Source organism: Tupaia chinensis, unplaced genomic scaffold (genome assembly GCF_000334495.1).
Source record: "Tupaia chinensis unplaced genomic scaffold, TupChi_1.0 Scaffold141399_1, whole genome shotgun sequence".
Taxonomy (NCBI): Eukaryota; Metazoa; Chordata; class Mammalia; order Scandentia; family Tupaiidae; genus Tupaia; species Tupaia belangeri.
In genome coordinates this window covers 343,311-364,791 of record NW_006201261.1, presented here as the reverse complement: position 1 = coordinate 364,791, position 21,481 = coordinate 343,311, and the positions used below count along the sequence as shown (strand labels likewise).

Here is a 21,481-nt window from a genome sequence, read left to right as displayed (position 1 = left end):
AGTGTCCAGTGCCTTAACCACCATGCCACCTGCTGAGCCACCCAAAGTGGGTTTTTAGGCTACCGGTTCCAGGACTCGAACTGCAGTTAACTACACGGGAGTCTAGTGACACAACTATTACGCCATCTGCTGGTTCCCTAAATTAGTTTTTAAACAAATTCTAGTCTTTTGAACCTATGCGTATTTTTTAATATAATTATTTAATTTAATTTTATTCATTCATTTATTTTAATTTGACCAGAGAGAAGCAGAGAGAGGGGAAAAGTGAGAAAGCAAGCCACCAGGTCCGGAACTTAAACCATGGTAGGCCATGTGGGAGTGTGCAGCGCCTTAACCACCATGCCAGCTGCCAGTCCCTGAACCTATGCTTATTTTTAAGCTACTCGTTTTATGTAAATGTGTATTTCATCATTCACATTTTCCTTTTTATATAATTATTCCCTAATAATTTGTAAATATAGCTTTTTTCCCCCTTTTTAGTTTTCTTTTTGGGGGGTGGGGGTCTAAATCATCTCAAACTTGAGTTTCAAGTTTTCTAAGTAAATATTTTCCCAAATAGTTTTTTGATCCATTAATTTACAATTTGGGGCTTTTAATCTGCTGTGCAAACTAAACTGATGATGACCATATCTGCAATAAAGCAAAGTGATGCCCAAGAGAGCCTGTGTGTGAGATGTGGGGCCAAGGGCAGCTACACCCCAGCAACTCCGAGGCATCCCCAGCACTTGGCACAGCATGGCTCTGCTCCATCCCAAGTGTGCATCAGGGTCTGTGGGACCCAAACAGAACTACTGTTTCTTTTTTGGGCAGTTACAACTATTTGAGAGGACTGACATTCATAAATTCTATTCTTACAGATCTTCCAAAGCAAAAGAAATTTACTAACATTTTAAAAATAGAGTAAAACTTATTTGATCTTGTAATTACTTCATGTGTCCATGAAATCCTCTGTGTATCTAAAATTCAATGGAATCTCAGCAATCTTTCCCTCCTTATATCATGGTGCTATTTCCTCACCCTTGGAACTACTTTATCATGCCCGATTCATTATTAACTATGGGAATGGTGACTAAAACAGAAAGCAGAGCAACAAAGTTCCTAGATAGTGAAGTGAGTCAGTGTCCTTCGGTTTCTTACCAACTGGTGAGACATCTGTGCAGCCTGCTTTGAGCAATTCATTAAAAATTCAATTTCATCCCGAAATGGCAGAGAAGGAAAAATGACTGTGTGCAAGAAAAGCAAAGCAGTCTGCCCTGGTGACACAATCAATAGAAAACTGAACTGTGTTGCTGGAAGCACCCATTCCTCACCACAACCCCCTCCCAGACTGGTTTAGATACACTCTGAGAGCGTGTGTGCAAGATCCTGAGGAGCTGGCGGTGCAGGGTAGGGAGAGTACAGTGTGTTAAGATTCTGTTGTGGATCCCTTCTGTTCCCCAGCCCCTTCATGGCACAAGCTATCACAAGTAAGATAAACTTGAAAAAGAGATAGCAGGCACCCCTCAAGGCCACTGATGAAATAAAACTCAGTGAAAATGAAGTCTCTCACTACAAGTATTCAACAACAATGCACTAGATCAACTTTCTTTTGAGATCAGTGTCTGACGAGTTAGAGGAAATATGGAGTTTCCACCCTTACAACACTCACAGGAATGACTCCACATCCCTAGATCCACTAATTATAGCCACTTGGCTATAAAAACGTATTTATATATTCTCCAGCTTATTATGGTCATATGTCAAAATTTACTTGATACTTGGGGCCAGCAGGTGGCGTGGTGGTTAAGGTTGCTGGACTCCCACATGGCCAACTATGGTTTGATTCCCAGGCCTGGCGGCTTGCTTTCCCACTCTCTCTCTCTCTCTCTCCTCTCTTCAAATTAAAATAAAGGTCAAATTAAAATAAATAAATAAATAATGTGATTTGAGAGGTTTTTGCTATAGGGCATGTGTGCTTGCCAGAGAGACAGAAAGCAAGAAATCACCCCCCAGGGGGGATGGCCACACCACAATCCCTTCTCTTCCATTCTCCTCTCAGGATCTTGGGCACGTACACACACGTGCCTGATGTGAGTTTTTAAGCCACCAGGTCTGGGGCTCAAACCACGGTCAACTACATGGGAGTCCAGCGACATAGCCTTTACACTAACGGCTGGTCCCAAGATAAAATAATTCCTTTTTTTTTTTTTGGACTGGTTTTTGCTATAGGGCACATGCGCTCGCTAGACCAAGAGAGACAGATAGATAGAAAGCGAGAAATCACCCCCAGGGGGATGGTCACGCCGCAATCCCTTCTCCATTCTCCTCTCGGGATCTTGGGCAGGCACGCACGCACACGCGCCCAGCATGAGTTTAAGCCACCGGGTCCAGGACTCGAATCGCGGTTGAATACGTGGGAGTCCAGCGACATAACCATTATGCTAACTGCTGGTCCCTGGTCCCCCAAATTTCTAATAAAGATTAAAACTTTGCTTTATCCTTACTACTGTAAATTATCTGTACAATAACTTAAAATGACCATAAAAAGAAAAAGCAGAGAGGGGCCCTCAGAACCAGATGATTAACAACCAGCTACTTTTCCTTGCATTCTAGACAAGTATGGTTGGAAAAATACTTTCTTTGAAACCACACTTTCTTTTTTTAAAGTTTGCTATAGGATGTGTGCACTCGATAAAGACAGAAAGAGAGAGACAAAATAAGAAATCACACCCCAGGGAGGGAAGGCCACACTGTAATCCCTTCTCCTCTTTTCTCCTCTGGGGTTTTTAGGCATGCATACTACACGTGTTCAGCATGCTTTTCAAGGTGCGGTTCTGTGGTAGGCAGTTAGTTAGCCGTGAGCGGGCAGCCCCAAGAGAAAAGTGAAAGGCTCATCTAGCTCCTGGTGCTAGGAAGGCGAGGCAATTTGCCATCTTCCTTCCTTGAGGCCTGAGGGAAGCACACGGAGGATTTGTAAATTTTTCTCTCATCAAAAAGACCTAACTAAGCCAGCGTTTTGGTCAATGCCCCAATTCCTATTAGGGCAATGGACTAACTGGGCAATCTAACTGGGACAACCTGGCTCGCAATGGGCACCACGCGCAATTAGGTGATCAAGTTCCTCATTCTTTACCTGTGAGGAAGATGCACAGGTGCAGGAATAGAGCGTATGGGTTCTAATTTAAAGGAAGGACATAGGCAGCGTAAGGGGGCCTCCCACTAATGAATATTCATGACCTCTAGTAATAAAAATAATGGTTAACTAGTACCAAGCGCGGTTGCCATCTGGCAATCTGCCCGCCCAACAACCTTTTTGGGTGTACTTTCTTTCTTTACTTTCCTTTCTTTCTATTAAACCTTCTTTCCTACCTACTTCATTCGTGGTTGCGGTTTCATTTTGCGCCTAGGGATAGATCTCTAACTTTAGTGATCTGGACCCAAAGAACTAAGGACATCACAACACTTTCCCATCTGTTAACAGTTCTAGAACTCTAACTGTGCAGTTGGCGATGTGGGATCCAGTGCCTTAACCTCCATGCCAACTGCTGGCACTCCATTTTTTTCCCTTTTCATTTTTTAAAAATTTTGACAGAGGACACGTGTGTTCCCTGGAGATAGATGAGAGAGAAAGAAAGCACCAGTCCCCCCAGGAAACGGTCTCACCACAATCCCTCCTCTTCCATTTCTTCCTCCATTTGGGATTCTGCACGTGCATGCACATGCACCCAAGCATTTTTCAAGCCTTTGAATCTGGGATTCAAACCACACAGTCAACCATGTGGAATCTAGCACCCCAAACCACTACGCCTTGGGTGGGTCCTGGAACCACACTTTCTAAACCTTCTATAGCACTTAAATCTTCAGAAACTTTTATAAAAGTGACTTTCCCCCTAAAACTTCTGATCTTTAAACAATTTTTAGACAGTTCTTTTATAAGAATTGGCCTTGCCTTAATTCTTCCCTAATGCATAACTGAGAGACTGAACACTGCTTTGCACATCTCTATGTTAAGTTCCAGAACTAAGGTAACTGTTGGATTAGTGGTTAAAGAAAAAAGTTTTTCATCATGCACTTTAGTTAACAGGTGAAAGGGAATCTATCTTCACTTATAATCACAGTAGCGACTCAGGGGCTGGCACCATGGCCTACTGGTTAAGGAAGTTGGATCCCACATGGCTGATCATGGTTCAAGTCTCAGCACTGATGGCTTGAGAGACACACTGTGTGTGTATGCCTAAAGAGAATTGGAAAAAGGATTATAGCATGATCACACATTAGGGTATGCTTTTACACACTCTGTCTCTCTTTCTAGCAAGCATACCCCTCTGGCAAAATTTTTTGCATGTATGTACAAATTGAATACATGCATATAGTATCATCCAGCAACTAAATGCCAAAATGTACACCAAGAGAATTGTTATGAGACTATCCATAGAGGAGTCAGCCCTATGGTCTGGTGGTCAAGACATCAGGATCCCACATGACAAACTAAACAGCTAGAGTTCCAGACCTGGCAGCTTGAAAAACATGCTGGAGAACACCCAGTGCAAAGCCAGAATCCATGTGCATCTGAGGTGGGCCTAGCCCTGCCCTTTAACCGGAAAGTCTCTGTCCCAAATCCCTCCTACCGCCCCAACATCCAGGGAAAAGCCAGGTAGGGAGGTCTCAGTCTTCATCCTGTCTGTCTCTCTCTCTCCCTCTCCCTTTCTCTTGAAATTTTTCTCTCTTACATATACTTTTTTTTTTTTTAATCTGTAGGTACTGTCTCTTATCTCTGACCTTTTTCTTTTGCTAATTTCAGAATCCATGTGCATCTGAGGTGGGCCTATCCCTCCCCCAGATATGGTTCTTTTTTTTTTTTTGAGAGATTTTCACTGTAGGGCGCGTGAGCTCGCCAGACAGACAGAGAGAGACATAGAGACAGAAAGCGAGAAATCACCCCCCAGGGAGGATGGTCACGCCTCGCGGTTGAATACGTGGGAGTCCAGCGACATAGCCATTACGCTAACTGCTGGTTCCCTTTTTTGCCCTTTTTTAAGTAAAGTTTTTCCCTTTTTATTTGTTTTGTCTTTTTTCTGTTGTTCCCTTTCTTTTACCTGACTTTCTTACTTTGCTTCTCATCTTCCACACATTGAGTGTCTAGACAGGTCTAGGTGCACAGTAGTGAAACCTCTGAATACTTTAAACCCCCCAGCTCAGCCAAGGTGTCCCTATTCCCTTGAAAATGGGAGGCCTTTGTAATATCCAGTTCCATTGACAAAAGTGCAGGTTGCTAGGTGAGGATCAGAGAAATGGAACTACAGAAAATTGCAGGCCACCTCCTTCCACACACCTCTAGCACTCAGAATTAACTCCAAGAAGGTAGGAAATACCTTTTAATCCATCAGATGACCAGAAACCACCACCGCAGAGGCACAAAAAATATGGGAAATCAAGAAAATATCTCTCCGCCAGGGGGAAAGAACAGACCTTCATCATCCACAGACAATACAATGGGACTTGTGGAAATGTCAGATAAAGAGTTTAGTATATTCACAGTGACAAAACTAACAGAGATGCAAGAGAAGAGAGACAATGAACTCCAAAAAACATAGGAGAAAAGAGACAAGTTCCAGGAGGTGAGGAAGTTCTTACACAATCTGAAAGAGGAAATATACACCATAAAAAACAATCAAACAGAACTGTTAGAGATGAAGGCTGTAATACAGGAAATCAAAACCTCCCTTGAAAGTATTAAAAGCAGATTAGATCATGCCAAAGATCAACTCTCAGATGCAGAAGATAGAACTTCTGACCTAGAAAAATTTACCAGAAAAGACTAAGAAAATAACCAAAACCTTTAGAATGATATATAAGTAATACTAGATACCAGTAGATGCCCAAACATCTGGAAAATCAGTATCCTAGAAGGTGAAGAAACAAATAAAGGCATTGATAACTATTCCATCAAATCCAGTAAAAAAAACTTTTCAAACCTAGAGAGGCATTCAAACATCCAGACCCAAGAAATACAAAGGATCCCACATAGAATCAACCCAAAGATCTTCTCCTAGGCACATTATAGCCAGAGTAATCAAAACCAAAGAAAGAGGTAAGATACTCAAATTGGCAAGAGAAAAACGTCAAGTTACTTCTAAAAGATATTCCATCAGGCTAACAATGGATCTCTCCTCAGAAACAAAGCAAGAAAGGAAAAAATGGAAAGATATATTTAAAGTGTTAAGTGAAAGACAATTTCAACCAAAAATACTGTATCCGGCAAGATTATCCTTCATGTGGGGAAGAAAAGATAAAACCATTTTCAGATAAACAAAGCCTGGAAAAATTTACCAACATCAGACCAGCTCTTCGAGAAGTTCTGAAGAGAATACTATGCCAGGAAAACTAAAGACAGATAAAAAAAAATAAGAGAAAAAAAAAAGACCAAGAAAAAGGCCAATTTAATGGTAGGAACAAGTTCTGAAATAGCAATAATAATGTTGAACGTTAATGGAGAGGTCAGACTACAGTAACACCGCAAATTCAACAAAAGAAAGATTACACGAGATTGAACTGGTGAAATAGAATTCTATGACTTTTTTCTAAGAACTTAGCAATTTTCTTCTATGCTTTGTCTTCAAGATTTAAGAATTTTTGTTTTCTTTTGAGTTGTTAGGTTCAGCAATTTGTAAAAAAAAAAAGTTGTTTTTTTTTTTAAACTAAAACAAAACTTTTCTCCCTTCCTCACCCCTTTTCAATTGGGCGAGATTGAACTGGTGAAATAGAATTCTATGACTTTTTTCTAAGAACTTAGCAATTTTCTTCTATGCTTTGTCTTCAAGATTTAAGAATTTTTGTTTTCTTTTGAGTTGTTAGGTTCAGCAATTTGTAAAAAAAAAAAGTTGTTTTTTTTTTTAAACTAAAACAAAACTTTTCTCCCTTCCTCACCCCTTTTCAATTGGGAGATATTTGCGGGCATTCTTATTTTGTGGCAGAATGGTTATTTGCATGAGTTAAATAATATAATAGTATCTGTTGCCTTGCATCAGAAATTGAATTTTTATGAGGCTTTGTGCATATAACAGACCAAATTGAGATTAACTTTTTTTCTGCAAATAAATTAGTTTATGCCTCTCTTTAGTAAAAGGGGAATTGGAGAGAGAAAAAAAAAAATTGTTCCAGAAGAAAATTACAGTGCACTTGTCATTAGATTCTAGCTTTGTTCATACTTTAAGATCTTTTGTGAATTAGTAAAATGTGTGTGGGGGGGAAGAGTTTAATATGGGAGGGAGGAAGAAAAAAGGGGAAGGAAAAAAACAGGTGAAAGTGTGCTTAATTGTCAAAAAAAAAAATGAGAACCTATTTGATAATGATAATGTGTATAGTAATATCCTTGTCTTGACTGACCTGCACGGCATTTGTGTTGGAAAAAGAAATGTATACTGTAGAGATATGTGATAAAATGTAATTTAAAATCTTTAAAATTATGTTTTTTAAAAAAATGCACAGTGCATGTGCATGTGTGACCAAAATCCTGACAGGACTGAGAAACAGAGAAGGAACTGCTATGTGACCACACACCATTGGGAGGTGCTTTCTCCCTTTCTTTCTGGCTCTCATGTTAAGCACACACATCCTTTGGCAATTGAAAAACCAAAAAGAGAGTCCAGCACGTGGTATGGTGATTAAGGGTGTTAGACTCCCACATGGCCGACAGTGGTTTGAGTCCCAGACCTGGTGACTTGCTTTTGCTTTCTCTTTCTCTCTCTCTCTCTCTCTCTCTGTCCTTCTCTGTCAAATTAAAATAAATAAAGTTAAATAATTCTAAAAAAAAAAAAATGCCAATCTTGAAAGAAAGAAAAGCACAAAAAAACAGAAAATTGAAATAAACAAATGAAGATAAGTGTCCCATGGGAAACATTAAACAATGAAGGGGTCCTCAAAAAGTTCATGGAAGTTCAGCAGATGGAATTGAGGTAAAGGAACTAGATTCCATGTGACTGACTGCGTGGTTTGAGTCCTGGACTCAGCAGCTTGAATATCACACAGGTTGTGTGTGCATGTGTGCCCAAAATCCCGAGAAGAGACTGGAGGAGAAGGGATAGTGAAATGGCCATCCCCTTGAGAGAGGCTGGTGGGGCGAGGGAGGGAGGGTTTTTCACTCTCTCTCTCTCTCTCCCTAGATCAGTATTAATCAGTTCTGGGACTTGAACCATATAGTCAACCATGTGAAATCCAGCTGCCTCAACACTGGCTGGCCTTAAGTACTCTTATTAAATGGCAAACCTCAAACCTCACGAGATGAGATGTCAAAAAAAGAGGTCAAGAACTACACAAGGGGCTGGCAGGTGGCATGGTGGTTAAGGGTGCTGGACTCCCACATGGCCAACTGTGGTTCATGTCCCGGACCAGGTGGTTTGCTTTCTCACTCTTTCTCTCTGTTCCCCTCTGGTCAAATTAAAAATAAATAAATAAAGTTAAATAAAATAACTCTTTAAAAAAAAAAAAAAAAAGAACTACACAAAATGGATGCAACAGAACTTCAAGTAACAGTTGTGCTCAGCGCATGAGATTTTTCCCTCATCACCTCCTGCACCTGCTGCCACACTACCAGCGCATGAGATTTTTCCCTCATCACCTCCTCCACCTGCTGCCACAATTGCATATGGTCAGTGAGAGCCACATCAACCCCAGCAGCACCGCTAGTCTGGCTCCCCTGCTGAAGGCCACTGGGAAATTGGGCTACTATAATGTTCCATTCAAATATCACCAGCTCATGGGACCAGCAGTTGGCACAATGGCTATGTCGCTGGACTCCCATGTAGTTGACCACGATTCGAGTCCCGGACCCAGTGGCTTAAACTCGCGCCAGGCGCGTGTGCATGCGTGCCCAAGATCCCAAGAAGAGAAGGGACTGCCATGTGGCCACCCCCCCGGGGGGGTGGGGGGGTTTCTCACTTTCTGTCTCTCTGTCTCTGGTGAGTGTACATGCCCTATAGTATAAACCTCTCAAAAAACAATCAAACAAACAGGGGCCAGCAGGTGGTGTGATAGTAAAAGGTGCTGGATTCCCTCATGTCCTACTGCTGTTCTAGTCTCAGACCTGGCAGCTTGCTTTCTCACTTTCTCTCTCTCTCACTCTCCCTTTCTCTCTCACTCTGTCCATCTCTGCTCAAATGACAAATAAATAAAGTTAAATAATAATTATTTTTAAAAAACTAATTTTAAAAAAATGTATCACCAGCTCTAATTCCAATTAAGAAAACTGGTCCAAGTGACACATTTTTTCTTTAAAAATGTACACACAACTGAAGAAGCAGAATAAAGTCATAGGTATAATTCACAGAGCTAATTACATGTATACAAACAAGTGAAGGCAGCAGCAGCATCTGGTGGCTTAGTTCCCTGCTCTGGGACATGGCCCAAGGCCCACAGTTCCCTGCCTTCCTATAAAGAGATAAAGTCCTACCTCATAGCATAGCCACAAGAATTAAATGAGGTGAATGGGATAAATGTAACCATGTCCTGAGCCAGTAAAAAAGACATTAGTCATTATTATTGTAAAAACAATAATACATACTCAGCTGTGGTGGCCCAAAGGGAAGGGTGCAGCTGTGCAAAGCTGAAGTCACTCAAAAGGCTTACATTGGATTCCCAGGCCAACCTAACCACCAGAGTATGGAATTGCACATGTATGATCTCACTAACTGGGAGGCTGGAACAGAAGAATCATGATGGTGAGACTGTCAAAAATGTCTTTCTCGGGGGACCAGCAGTTGGAGTAATGGCTATGTCGCTGGACTCCCATGTAGTCCACCGCGGTTTGAGTCCTGGACCCAGTGGCTTAAACTCACGCCAGGCGCGTGTGCGTGCGTGCCCAAGATCCTGAGAGGAGAATGGGGGAGAAGGGATTGCGGCATGGCCATCCCCCCTGGGGGGTGATTTCTCACTTTCTATCTCTCTGTCTCTTTCCGTCTTTCTAGAGAAGGTATGCGCCCTATAGCAAAACCCTCTCCAAAAAAAAGAAAAATTAATTTTTAAAAAATTGCCTTCACGGTCTCTCTCATAAATGTATACATGCATGCACGTGCGCATGCACACACGCACACACACACATATTCAAAAGAAGAAAATAGTTATCATTGTTTATATCACTGTCAGGAATCTATTACCCAGCAACAGCCAAGTGAATAAACTGAAACAGGAACCTTTGTGCAAAATAAGGAATGGATCCGTTACAAGGTCTCTTCCTAAAGATGGTGGGCATCTGAAAGTCTCCATACATTGTGTGATCTTATTCATTACTGGCTAGACTTACACAGACTCTTCAGCATCCTCTAACCCACCATTGGCTCTCAGACATCTGGTAATAAAATGCAACTTTATTTCAGTAATAGATGTACAGAGGAAAAGCAGAAAAGAAACTGTTTCAAGTCTGACTCCAATAACTAGAAAGGGAAGTTCTGCACCACTGTTCCCCTCCAGCCCTTCACCTATAATGATAATTTAGAATTAACTGAACCTCCCTGTTTTGAAAAACTATATTACAACTATTCCCTCTGCTACTAAGAGAGGATTCGGAGGGCTGGGCCCCTCACCAGGCATCATCACGGGAGGCTGGTGTTTGTAGGTCTACTCTAGGAGTACCACAGCCCCATCTCTCTAGCCCTCCTAGACATGAGCCCCCTCAGCACAGGTTACTAGCATAGAAGGCCCAAGAGGCCCAACTAGTTTGCTGTCGGATCCTGTCTCACTTTCCTACCCTGATATCTCTCTTCTACTGATCCTAGTCACTTGGCAGATACCCATCTCACACCAATGTTCAGAATAGACAAGAGAATCACTGCAACAAGGGGACAGCCTGACGACTGGCATGATGTAGAAGGTAACCCCCAGTCTCATACTTTACATCAAAACATGACACTGTCTTCTGTCCAGATGAGGTGTCAGCAAGTTGACAAACCTGCTGGCAGAGAGCAGAAGTAGGATGCTGTGCCAGTTGACCCTGCAGCACTGCCACCTCCAAACTTGCCTGCTCAGAAGATCTTCAGTTCAATTACTCTAGCCTGAGCCTTGACTTTATGCTGACTCTGATCTTACAGACAAATACATTGTTCTTTAAAAGGAGAAAGGTGAGTACTGCACTTACACATCCAGAACTCAGAGGTCTATGCCTGCCACCTCTACAAACTTCAATGCCTTTCTCCAATTACAACTTTCAGACTGATCACATCCCTTTCACGATTGCCTGCTATGGATGGAATTTTTATACCAAATTTAGTAGGTTGAAGCCCTAGCCCCCAGTGTGAATCTATGTGGAGACAGAGTCACATGGAGGGAATTAAGGTCAAATGAATGGGATTCTATCAGGTCAACTGGAAAATCATGATGCATTTTTGCAAAGAAAAATACGTCAAGACTTTCCCAACAACTTAACTTGATAAGATTGTGTCCTTACAAGACACACTAGAGCAATCTCTCTGCTATGTAAGGACACAGCAAGAAAGCAGTAATGGAAGCTTCACCAGAAGCCAATCCTGACACCCCCTCAACCATGGATGAACCTCTAGAAAAATGGTAGAAAATAAAATTCTATTGTTGAAATCCTCCAGTCAGAGAAGACCAATACATTGCCTTTTGATTTCCCCTGATCATTTCTCTCCCGACCTTCTTGCTGATCTACTACCTTCCCCAAACAGTCCAACCTCAGACACTCAGCTTTTCAACCCAAATGCTAACCAGCACAGAGCTGTAGCATGTCACAAGATGATGGTCTAGATCTACCTTCCATTCACTTAGCTGTCCAATTCTAGTTCACACATATAGTAGCATATCAGAACTGTTCACCTGTACCCTCACAACTTCATCTGTGTTATAGTTTGGGTAACAGTTTGTTCCCCAACATTTCATGTTTTAGAGTTTGGCAGTGAAAGGAAGGGTGCTGATTAGCCATTATGTTAACTGCTGGTCCCTAAGATAACTAACTTAACTAACTTTGGAAGACAATTATTTTGAACTTATGCTAAAGACAAAAAGAACATTATAAAAATATTTCACTCATTAGCAAATTTATTTTTCCACAAGGGTGAGGGTTAGCAATTCTGAGACTAATCTGTATTTTAGGAGAAAATAAATATATCGCTTAAATATATTGTAAATATCATAGCCAGGTTTCTCACTGTCAGTAAAAGTAGTTCAAAATAAATAAAGGGAGGACCAGCAGTTAGCATAATGGCTATGTCATTGGACTCCCACGTAGTCGACCACAGTTCGAATTCTGGACCCGGCGGCTTAAACTCACGCCAGGCGCGTGTGCGTGCGTGCCCAAGATCCTGAGAGGAGAATGGAGGAGAAGGGATTGCGGCATGGCCATCCCCTCTGGGATGTGATTTCTTGCTTTCTGTCTCTCTGTCAGTCTGGCGAGCGCATGCGCCCTATGGCAAAAACCTCTCCCCCCCAAAGAAAGAAAGAAAGAAAGAAAGAAAGAAAGAAGGAAGGAAGGAAGGAAGGAAGGAAGGAAGGAAGGAAAGAAAGAAAGAAAGAAAGAAAGAAAGAAAGAAAGAAAGAAAGAAAGAAAGAAAGGGATGGGCCGGCAGGTGGCGTGGTGGTGGGCACTGGATTCCCACGTGGCTGACTGTGGTTTGAGTCCTGGACCTGGTGGCTTGCATTCTCACTTCCCCTTTCTCTCTCTCTGGTTGGATTAAATAATAATAATGACAACAACAACAAATGGAATTAAAACAATTAATATTTCTTTAAAAAATAAAGGGAGGGACAAAGTGGTTGGCGTAATAGCTATGTTGTTACACTCCCATGTAGTCAACCACAGTTCAAGTCCCGGATCCAGTGGCTTCAACTCATGCTGGGCCTGTGTGTGTGCATGCCCAAGATCTTGAGAGGAATATGGAGGAGAAGGGATTACGGCATGGCCATCTTCCCTGGGGGGTGATTTCTCACTTTCTGTCTGTCTCTCTCTGCCTTTCCAGTGAATGCATGTGCCCTATAGCAAAAACCTCTCAAAATAAATAAATAAATAAATGGGAAAAGCCATAATGAACAGTCATGTTGATTCTAAGTCATGTTGGCTTAGAATTGAAGCTATCAGTATGAACTAATGGTTTTTAATATATATACAGTAGATTTAAGAAACCGATATATAGATGCACCCATACCCACATTTCCATTTCCTGGCTCTGTCTGTTCAAATAGCCTAGAAGCAACGATACCCCATTAGCAACAAGCACACCAAACACCCAGATGTTGGTTTCTAAAGACCAATCTCCACTGAAAGGAACCAGAAATCCTTGAGGAAATTATCTATTCCAGGACTACAGCAAAACCTGGAAAATCTTGGTGCCAGCAGGGAAAAAGCTCAGAAAATAAAGGAGTACTGGGACCAGCAGTTAGCGTAATGGCTATGTTGCTGGACTGCCATGTAGTCGACCGTGGTTCGCATCCCGGAACCCATGGCTTAAACCTCATGCCAGGCGCGTGTGCGTTCATGCCCAAGATCCTGAGAGGAGAATAGAGGAGAAGGGATTGCATCGTGGCCATCCCCCCCGCGGGGTGATTTCTCGTTTTCTGTCTGTCTGGCGAGCGCACACGCCCTATAGCAAAAATCTCTCCAGAAAAATAAATAAGAAGTAAAAAAATAAAAGAGTACTGAGAGGGCACACAGCCAAGTTAAAGGAGCTCCAGATAGACATTTTCATGTGTTTCAGCAACAAGATAAACATTGATGTGGTGGAACATAACCCACAGAATAAAATAAATATTCATATTGAACCTAGTATGAGTCCATACTGAGATAAATAAACAACTGAATATAAATAAACTGGAGAGAAGAAATACTTCCTCCTTGCAGTAATATGTGTAGCTAGAATGATGGAAACAAAGTCATCATTTGGTCAACACTATGCCAGTGACTGTTCAGGCAAGAATCACAAATGGGAGCTAAGAATGAGAGCTAAAATTAATGAGAGAAGGATGAGAAACAAGGTACTCGCAATCTCTAAATATCTCTACACAACATATGTTACCTACAAAAGAGAAAGAGTAACTTTTCTATCTTGAGAAACCTGACAGGTACCAGGTTTCTTGACCACAAAAACTAAGTGATCAAGTTAGCATCACCAGTAGTGAGACACATCCATACCACATGCCCTTGTGTGATGCCTGACTGAACAGGGAATGAACATTATCGCTTTCATAGCATTCTTGCCGAAAATGCACAACAGAAACTGAATCATGAGGAAATACTCAACAAAGCTATAATGATGGGTTTGTTTCCTTCCTTCCTTTCTATTTATTCTGATGGGTATTCTACAAAATAACTGCCCAGAGCTCTCCCAAAGTTCTAAAGGGAGACACTGCCCAACTACAGGACCCTAAGGAGACATGACCTTGAAGTACAAAATAAAATCCCGGGCTGGAAAAAGGGCATTAGTAAGACAAGTAGCAATCTTCACATAAGATCCATAAAAATAGCTCACAGTACTATTTCAATATAAAGTATAACTGGTTTTGTTAGCTTAGGGTTATATGAGATGTTAATATATCAAGAAGTTAGGTATAAGGTATGCAGGAATTCTATTTTCTGCAAAAAAAAAAAATGTACATCTGATATTATTTCAAAATGAAAGGAAGAATTTTTTAACTAAAAAAATTATATACCTTTTTTTTTAAGAATTACTTATTTCAAGGGCCAGTAGGTGGCATGGTTGTTGAGGTGCTGGACTCCCTCACAGTCAGCTGTGGTTCAAATTCTAGACCCCATGGCTTGCTTTCTTACTTCCCCTCTCTCTCACTCTGTTGCTCTCTGGTCAAATTAAAATAATAAATAAATAAATGAGTAAATACTACATAAAATAATTCTAAAAATAAATAAATAAATAATTTAAGGCATTTTTCTTTTTTTTTTTAAGAGGTTTTTGCTATAGGGCTCATGTGCTCGCCAGACAGAGAGAGGACAGAGAGATTCACCAGAAAGACAGAGAGAGACAGAGAGATAGAAAGCGAGAAATCACCCCCGAGAGAGGATGGCCAGGCCACAATCCCTTCCCCTCCATTCTTGGCACACATGCACATGTGCCTAGCGTGAGTTTAAGCCACTGGGTCCAGGCCTCAAGCCACGGTTGACTACATGGGAGTTCAGCGACACAGACATTATGCTAACTGCTGGTCCTGGCATTTTTCTATTTTAAAAGTTTAAAAAAAAACAAAACAGTGCGATCCGCATGCCGGGCTTCTCTCAGTAGGCTTGCCATGGCAATGGGCGGCAGCGGCAGTGGCCTGGAGCAGGACTCAGTGCTGTTCCGTCATGGCACAGGCAAGAGTGATGATTCCAACATTTGGGACGGTACAGCATTGATAAAAGCTTCCGAAAAGCTGTGACTTCATTTAAGCATGCTCTAAAGAATGGTGACATTTGTGAAACGTCAGATAAACCAAAAGGCATGCCTAAAAGAAAACCTGCTAAGAATAAGTGCCAGAAAAAGAATACCACAACTCCCTTGAAAAAGTGGAAAGTTGGTGACAAATGTTCTGCTGTTTGGTCAGAAGATGGCTGCATTTACCCAGCTACCGTTGCTTTAATTGATTTTAAGAGAGAAATCTTTGTTGTGGTTTATACCAGGTGTGGAAATAAGGAGAAACAAAACCTGTCTGATCTACTCTCACCAGTCTCTGAAGTAGTTAATAATATACAGAGGAATGCTCAATAGAATGAAAATGAAAGTCAAGTTTCACAGATGAAAGTGAGAACTCCTCCACATCTCCTGGAAATAAACCAAATAACACCAAGTCAAAAGCTACTCCATGGAATTCTTTCTCTCCCTCCACCATCCCCTATGCCAGGGTCAGGACTGGGACCAGGAAAGGTGGTTCTAAGATTCAGTGGCCCACCACCACCACCACATCCCAACTTCCTGTCATGCTAGCTGCCTCCATTTCCTTTTGGACCACCAATAATTCCCCCACCACCTCCCATATGTCCAGATTCCCTTGATGATTCTGATGCTTTAGGAAGTATGTTAATATCTTGGTACAGGAGTGGCTATCATACTGGCTTTTATATGAGCTTCAAACAAAATCATACATTTCAGTTAAGGAGTAAGTCTGCCTACATTATGAAATTGAACCTCATTTTTGTATAAATTTTATGGTTTGTGGAGAACAGATGTTTTAGAAAATTTAATAAATGAAATGTTAAAAAGCTGAAAAGTTAATATAAACCATATTAAAGAGTGTTAAAGATGCCAAAACTATTAGATAGAAGATATGCTTCCCTACTAGAATTCTTGCTGGTTGGCTGTGTGGAAAAAAATATTTTTATAATAGATTCTTAGGATCTGATTTCACTCTGCATCACTAGTATTCACAGACAGCCATGTGTACTTTTTGTTTTATGATGCAATATGAAATATGTGTTCAGATAAAAAAGTTTACCTGGAATTTAGTCAGTTTAGATTTAATTTACCATTTGCAAGATGTATTGGAGATAGAGCAACAAGTTAAATGACACCACTAAAGAAACAATCAGGTCCCAAATGTGGAACATTGTAAAAGATAACTAGACTATTTCCTCAAAATACCAATGTCAGGGGGGAAAAATGAGATGGGTGGGTAACTATTCTAGATTAAAAGTTACTTACTAGATATAATAGCCAGGGAACCAGCAGTTAGTATAATGGCTATGTTGCTGGACTCCCACGTAGTTGACCGCGGTTCATGTCCCAGACCTGGTGGCTTAAAATTCACACTGGGCGCGTGTGCGTGCGTGTCCAAGATCCCAAGAGGAAAATGGAGGAGAAGGGATTGCAGCGTGACCATCCCCCCTGGGGGGTGATTTCTCGCTTTCTGTCTGTCTCTCTCTGTCGGGCAAGCGCACGCGCCCTATAGCAAAAACCTCTCAAAAAAAAAATAGATAAAATAGCCAAATGCAATGAGTGATTCTTGATTGGATCCTAGTTTGAAAACCTATTTGTAGAAGACAAGGAGGGGGGCATTAAGGAAATTGAATGTGGACTAGATTTTAAATGATACTAGATAATTTTTCTAATTTTATGACCTGTGATAAAGGTATTGTAGTTTATAGGGGAAATGTTATGTAATTTGCATTTGGGAATGAAATAAAACCATTTTAAAATGGTTTTCAAAATGTGTGTGTGTATACTCATTGAACTACTTTTTTCTATTTTCTGTATGTTTAAAGTATAATAAAGTACTTAATTTTTTAAAAAACTGGAAACAAACAATAAAACAGTGATGGGACCAGACAGTGGTATAGCAGTAAAACTTGATATTCTGTGAGGCTGGCCTTCATAAGAAGCCTCCAAATTCATGTCTGGAGTTCTCCCTGAATACACCAGCCAGATGTGCCCATGATTCAGGCTGCCTGAGGATAGGCAAGGAAATTACACTGTAAAGACCCTGCCGAGGGACCAGCAGATGACAAAATGGTTACATTGCTGTACATAGTCACCCACAGTTCTGAGTCCCAGACCTGGTGGCTTAAACTCATGCTGGGCACATGTGCATACATGCCCAAAATCCCAAGAGGAGAATGGAGGATAAGGGATTGGGGCTTGGCTACCCCACCCCGGGGTGGTGTGTGTGTGGGGGGTGATTTCTTACTTTTTGTCTGTCTCTCTAGTAAGCACCCTATAGCAAAAAACTCTCTAAAAAAAAAAAAAAAAGGAACCAGCAGTTAGCGTAATGGCTATGTCACTGGACTCCCATGTAGTCGACCGTGGTTCGTGTACCAGACCCAGTGGCTTAAAACTCACGCCGGGCGTGTGTGCGTGCGTGCCCAAGATCCCGAGAGAATGGAGGAGAAGGGATTGCAGTGTGACCATCCCCCGTGGGGGGTGATTTCTCGCTTTCTGTCTCTATGTCTCTCTCTGTCTGGCAAGTGCACGTGCCCTATAGTGAAAACCTCTTAAAAAAAAAAAGAACCAGGGGCCAGCAGGTGGCATGGTGGTTAAGGGCACTGGACTCCCACATGGCCAACTGCAGTTCAAGTCCCAGACCTTACTTTCTCACTTTCCTTCTCTCTCTCTCTCTCTCTCTCTGTTACTATCTGATTAAATTAAAACAAACAAATAAATACAATAATTCTTTTTTTTAAAAAAAAAGGACCAGCAGTTAGCGTAATGGCTATGTCGCTGGACTCCCATGTAGTCAACCGCGGTTTGCGTCCTGGACCCAGTGGCTTAAAACTCATGCCGGGCACGTGTGCGTGCGTGCCCAAGAGCCTGAGAAGAGAATGGAGGAGAAGGGATTGTGGCGTAGCCATCCCCCCGGGGGGTGATTTCTTGCTTTCTGTCTGTCTGGCGAGCGCACGCGCCATATAGCAAAAAACTCTCCAAAAAAAAAAAAAAGACCAAGAGTCCCGTCTGTCTCTGCCTCTCTCATTGAAGGAGGGAAACTAACTAAATTACTGATAAAAGTTATACACTAGGAATTTCTCTTTCAAAGAGCCTAGGCAAGAAACACATAGAAAAAAACATTAGGGGTACTAGCAGATGGCATAAGGGCTGTATTGTTGGACTTTCATGTAGTCGACAGTTGTTTGAGTCCTAGACCTGGCGGCTTGAAACTCACACCGGGTATATGTGTGTGCCCAAAAATCCTGAGAGGAGAATGGAAGAGAAAGGATTGCAGTGTGGCCATCCTCCCTGAGGGGTGATTTCTCGTTTTCTGTCTCTGTCTCTGTCTCTCCAGCAAGCACATATGCCCTATAACTAAAATCAATCCCCCATGTGTAAAAAAAAAAAAAAACAGAAAAAAGCCATTGGCAATAAATTCTCCACCCTTTTAACATAGTGTTTATTTCCTATGCTATGACCCACACATGAGAATTCCTTTTCCCTAGAGAAACAATGAGAAGTCAATGATGAACAGAATCTGACAACTAACCTCGCGCTTGTGAGATGACAGGGAATACACGGACAGTTACCTGGCACAGGTAGGCCCACAGGCTTGACCACCCACAGAGCTCCAGCCGGCAGTCCCCCAGGTAACATAGAAGTACCACAGGCAAGGTCTTCCAGTTTTTCAAAAGCATAATGCCAAATGTATAGGCAAAATGTCAAAAATTTGACATGCAGGTCAGATACATCAGTCACCAGTTTTCCAACTATTCTCGGAAAAAAATAATCCTGGCCAGCAGGTGGCATGGTGGTTAAGAGTGCTGGACTCCCACATGGCCAACCATGGTTCGATTTCTTGCTCTCTGTCTCTCTCTGTCTGGCGAGCACCCTATAGCAAAAAATCTCTCAAAAAAAAAAAAAAAAAAAAACTAATCCTGCACCCACCCATTGCAAACAGCAGGATATTCAAGACTCCTGATTTATGATCCACCCAAGGGCAGGTGTGGAGGCCCAGGAAGGTCACAAGGACCAGCCCCTCAACCCTCTCAATGCCCACTCATCTATCATACTTGCTCACAGGGATCCTCTGTGCAGTTAACAAGGCTTCAAGCAGCAGACGCCTGGCCTCCTCCAGCCAGACATAAATTCTGCACACCCAACACCTTCCCTCCTCTTTCCACCTTCAGTAAGAAAGTAAAGGACAAATATAAGAAGGAGCAGTTGAGAGGAGATAAAGACATATAATGCCTTAAGTTTTCAAAGAAACACCAGCTGCACCCACCACACCCAAAGAACTCATGCTTATAAACCCTCCATTACCAAATCAATCACCAATACTGACACTTGCCTTCAAGCAGTCAAACCATAAGTTCCCAAAGTCACAAAATAAAGATAAAATATTAAAAACAAAGCCATAAGAATTTCCCCACCTTTGTAAACTATAATAAAATCCTTTTTCCCTACGTTTGCAAGGCAAAAAACAGACCAAAGACTACTTTGAATAAGTTACACAAGCCATAACTAGAAGAAAAGCGAAAAGTCAAAACATGTTGCTGAGTAGATCTACCTGAGCCACACATGCCCCGCTTGCACCATCAAGGGGGTCACTGCATGATGTGCTTCTGCCAATGTCCCCTCCTCCAAGATGTCCACTTTCCTCAGGGGCTACCGGATTCTCCGCCTGGACAGGCGCATCGACAGCCGAGCCCTTCCTCTTCGCCGTCTTTTTCTTCGAATGCGCACAGTCACCTTTTGTTTTTCTCTGTCGGAAGTGAGCAAGCTGTGCAAAAATGTAGAGAGGTAGTAAAGGCAAAGGTAAGTGAGAAAAAAACAGCAGAGCCACAAGGTCAACAGACTCGTGGGGAACATGAGGCCCTTAGCTGGCCCAGTCCACGCAGCCACACCGGGCCGACAGATCTCTTTGCAACAAAGGCTGCCTTCATTTACACCTATGGGGATAGGATGAAGTTCAAAACTACATCCAGAAAGTCTAAGAATGAGGACTGTTAATTGTGCCTACACACAGAAAAAAAGGAAACAAGTCTGATTTGCAGAATAGCTTTCCTAGTTTCTAGCAGAAAAAAAATGTTTAAATAGTTTAATATGTCTATTTAATAAACTGGCAGCTTAATCGAGGCATATTTAAGGTATAAAACTACCTAAAAGCTACATCTCTCCTTTCTTGTCTCCATTTTCCCCAATCAAGAAAAATATAGCCCAGCCAAAACTTCCTAGCCATAGATTCTGAGACAAGGCACAGAAATAGCAAAAAATTAATTAAGTCAGGTCAATCTAACATCTTCCTTTATGGAATCAGATGTTCTATTTTTCATGACACAGCTCGCCAAAGCACCAGGGACCTCACCGAATGTCGCCCGTCGGAAGGCACTCTAGTTCTGCTCAGTCCCACAGATCCCAGAGTTTTAAGCTAGTTCACGCACCACCTCCACTAACACCTTACTCAAAGGCATGAGAGCTACAGCTTTTCGCCAGAACATTTGCATCGTCAAATGACAACCGTACCCACTAAGGCAAATGCACTCCGCCTCTATGTAAATAAAAACGGAAGGCACAATTCCCTGGACACATGGCCATCTCACCGGAGGAGCAGGTCCCTCCTGCAGACAGGGCCCCATCACCCACATTTCCCGCCCTCACCGGGGCGGTCCTGAAGGGGACATGTCCTGGTCCCTCACCTGCAGGCTAGGGAGGCTCAGAAGCGTCCAGTTCAGGAACCCTCATCATCGCACACGGGCGGGGACCGGGAAGCACGACCCTGGCCACGAGCGCGACACACACTTCAAACTCGAACCCTAGAGGATGGGCCTGGGGCTGTAGCAAGAACGACTCACGACCGCGGTGTGGTTTGTGTTTGGAACTGCCGGCCCCACGTGGAAGAACACAATGCATTTTCACACGTAGAGCAGTGTAAGCTTTCAGGGCACGGGCAGCCGCGCAGGCACAAGAGAACCTGCCTGGTCCGCGGGACCTGACCAGGAGCAGCAGCAAACCCAGTCGGCCGGGTCCGGGGAGAGCTGGCGCCAGCGGACCAGCCAAGCCCGCCCACCTCACCCCTTCCTGGCGTGACCCGCGCCCCGGCTGCCCGCGAGGAGCCGCGCTTCCCGGCGCTAATTGGCTGCGGACGCCGGGGG

At 42.5% G+C, this 21,481-nt stretch overlaps 1 protein-coding gene and 1 pseudogene across 3 annotated transcripts in view; one reads left to right on the top strand and one right to left on the bottom strand.

Moving 5' to 3' along the window:
- The window catches only part of LOC102479959 (survival of motor neuron protein-like), a 21,391-nt pseudogene extending 1,864 nt beyond the window's left edge, over window positions 1–19,527 (top strand).
- Window positions 1–21,481, bottom strand: part of PCNT (pericentrin) — a 158,302-nt gene that overhangs the window by 134,361 nt on the left and 2,460 nt on the right. For all 3 annotated transcript variants that reach the window (XM_014581959.2, XM_014581960.2, XM_014581961.2), the window contains exon 2: window positions 19,897–20,109. In XM_014581959.2, the coding sequence (XP_014437445.2) occupies window positions 19,897–20,109 (213 nt within the window). The remainder of the gene's footprint in view (window positions 1–19,896; window positions 20,110–21,481) is intronic.